At 32.1% G+C, this 2268-nt stretch overlaps 1 protein-coding gene across 1 annotated transcript; it reads right to left on the bottom strand.

The window, feature by feature from the left end:
- Positions 1–249: 249 nt before the first annotated feature.
- Gje1 (gap junction protein epsilon 1) lies at positions 250–1960 on the bottom strand. Its single transcript, XM_046448839.1, has 3 exons — positions 1922–1960; positions 1123–1305; positions 250–645 (listed from the first exon to the last, which is right to left on the bottom strand). The coding sequence occupies exons 1-3, from the start codon at positions 1958–1960 to the stop codon at positions 250–252; spliced, it is 618 nt and encodes a 205-aa protein (XP_046304795.1).
- Positions 1961–2268: the final 308 nt, after the last annotated feature.

Here is a 2268-nt window from a genome sequence, read left to right as displayed (position 1 = left end):
ATGTTGATGAGTTGACATTAGTTTTCTACATATTTTATAATAAAATAAATGCTAAAATTAAAATAGAATGAAACATTTGTTCAACAATCTCTGTCTTAGAACTTAGTATTATACTTTATAGTAGACATAAATTTCAGACACACCAAAGTAAATTTTAAGAACATATATTTATATTTGAAATTGAGGTACTCACTGAATAAGATGAAACTAAATAAAAATGATACATAACTACGGCATGATTAACCCTTGTCATTGCCTAATTAGAAAACATAATCTTCTAAATACAATCTCAAAAACCTCAGCGACACATAATACCACTGTGATTACAGTAAATGTATACATTGCAATGAGAAAAATGGTCTTTTCAACATGTTCTGGAACCATGCATTTTATAATAGTCATTTTTTTCCCAAGAGATGCAGCATCACACAAGTAAAGTGGTTTTACTTGGAAACCAAAGAGGTGAATCTGAAGCCAAAATGCTATCACCTCTAGAGTAATTCTTAATAAAACTGAGAAGATGTAGATCACAGTGTAGATGGGCTTTTGAAGAATACATTCTTGATTGATGCTTTTACATGCAGCATAAAGATGGAAAATAGCTCCAGGAACCAGGACAATCACTAGTTGTAATGCCCAGAATACCTAATGTATGTCAGAAATATCTTAGTCAAATCAATGGATCAACGTATAACCAAAAATACCCTAGAAAATGCCGATTCTTGACAGAAGCTAAATTAAGAATTCTAAGTTTCATAGAAGTCTTACAAGCAGTAAATAGAAGATCATAATCACAGCAATCTTTGACATATCATATGTAATTACTAGGACATTTAAAACCTTAAACACAGTAATTGTTAAAATATGATGATATTTTACCTGTCAACAATGAATTACTTAATTTTAGTAGATACTTAATTTCTATATTCTAAATACAAATCTGGAGTATAATTGTAGTATCAATAGATAATAGAATTTCTGAATACACAGCCAATGAGAGAAAAAGTAATATTAATTCTTGAAACCATGCCTGTTAAAGTACTCCTTTTACTGATATTATTTTACTTTAAAAAAAATTGTGTGTTGTGGAGTCAATGTTAATGTGCTCACAGAAAAACTTACTTGTGGAGTGATTGGCCTGAATTGATTGTAGCAGAAAAGGTTTATGTCTCTTTTGTCCGGATCACAGCTGAAGTGCAGAGCCTCGTTCCCATAAACCGCAAAACCTAACACTCCCAGGAAGAACATTCGGACAGATCCAAAGAAAAGTGTGTGGAATTGACCAATCACAGTTGGAGGTTTAACCTTTTATAGTTTCAGGAAGAAAAGGTCATTGAAAATAAACATTAATAAAGGAATATTCTAAAGGATGTTCTCATGATCACATGTTTAAAACTTCAGGTTCAAGAAGTTTTGAAGCAAGATAGATTTGTAGCAATCATCAGACAAATACAATGCCTGTATTATGAGATTTCTCATGCCTTTTCACCCTCAAAATATGAAATGCACCAGTGAAATAGGGACATATTGTCAATGAAATGTGTAATTTTTAGAAATATTTTAAGCAGCTTTGAGTTCAATTAATATCCTCTTCCCCTCTAATCCCTTTGGAAAATTGGATGACAGGTTGAATATTAAACACTATCTTAAATATTGTTTATTTAGTTGTCACTACAAGTTTTTTGACTTCTTAATTATGGAATTGAAAGAATGAATCATTTTAAGACATCAACATCTAAAGGTACTTACTGAATTCTTCTATTTATAGATTTGACTTCAGAATATTTTGAAGTATAAGGTTGTTATTTATATTATTCACCATAAACATAGAGAAACTTACCTATCACCACTCATGCAAATCAGGTCAATAAACACAGACAAATATCATAAAAATTGATTATTTTTTTGGTATAATACTTACACATCCTTCATAGAAGTTTTTGATGTAATTTAGAGACATGTCTCAGGAGATGCTATCCTGGCATCCCTGTGGGTTAATTCTTGACCCACGTTGCTGGTTCGCTTCTGCCAGAATCAAACTCCTATATTCTCTCATGACTCTTAGAGCAGAAAACAGTTATCATTGCAAATTTCTCTCCCCTCCTCCTTTTCTATCTTTTTTTTTTTTTCATAGATGTCTGGGGCCCCAGTCAACTTTCCTATCTCTGTCCCCAAAGAAAACAAAAACAAAGACACAAAAGCGGAGGGCATGTGGTCAATCTAATAATCCCTTGACTTGCACTATCAGCATAGCCAGCCAGTCAGCCA

This window comes from Marmota monax, unplaced genomic scaffold, assembly GCF_021218885.2.
Source record: "Marmota monax isolate L192 unplaced genomic scaffold, Marmota_monax_Labrador192_F-V1.1 WCK01_AAM20220418_F8-fsc00030, whole genome shotgun sequence".
NCBI classification, from domain to species: Eukaryota; Metazoa; Chordata; class Mammalia; order Rodentia; family Sciuridae; genus Marmota; species Marmota monax.
This window is presented reverse-complemented; position numbering and strand designations above follow the sequence as displayed.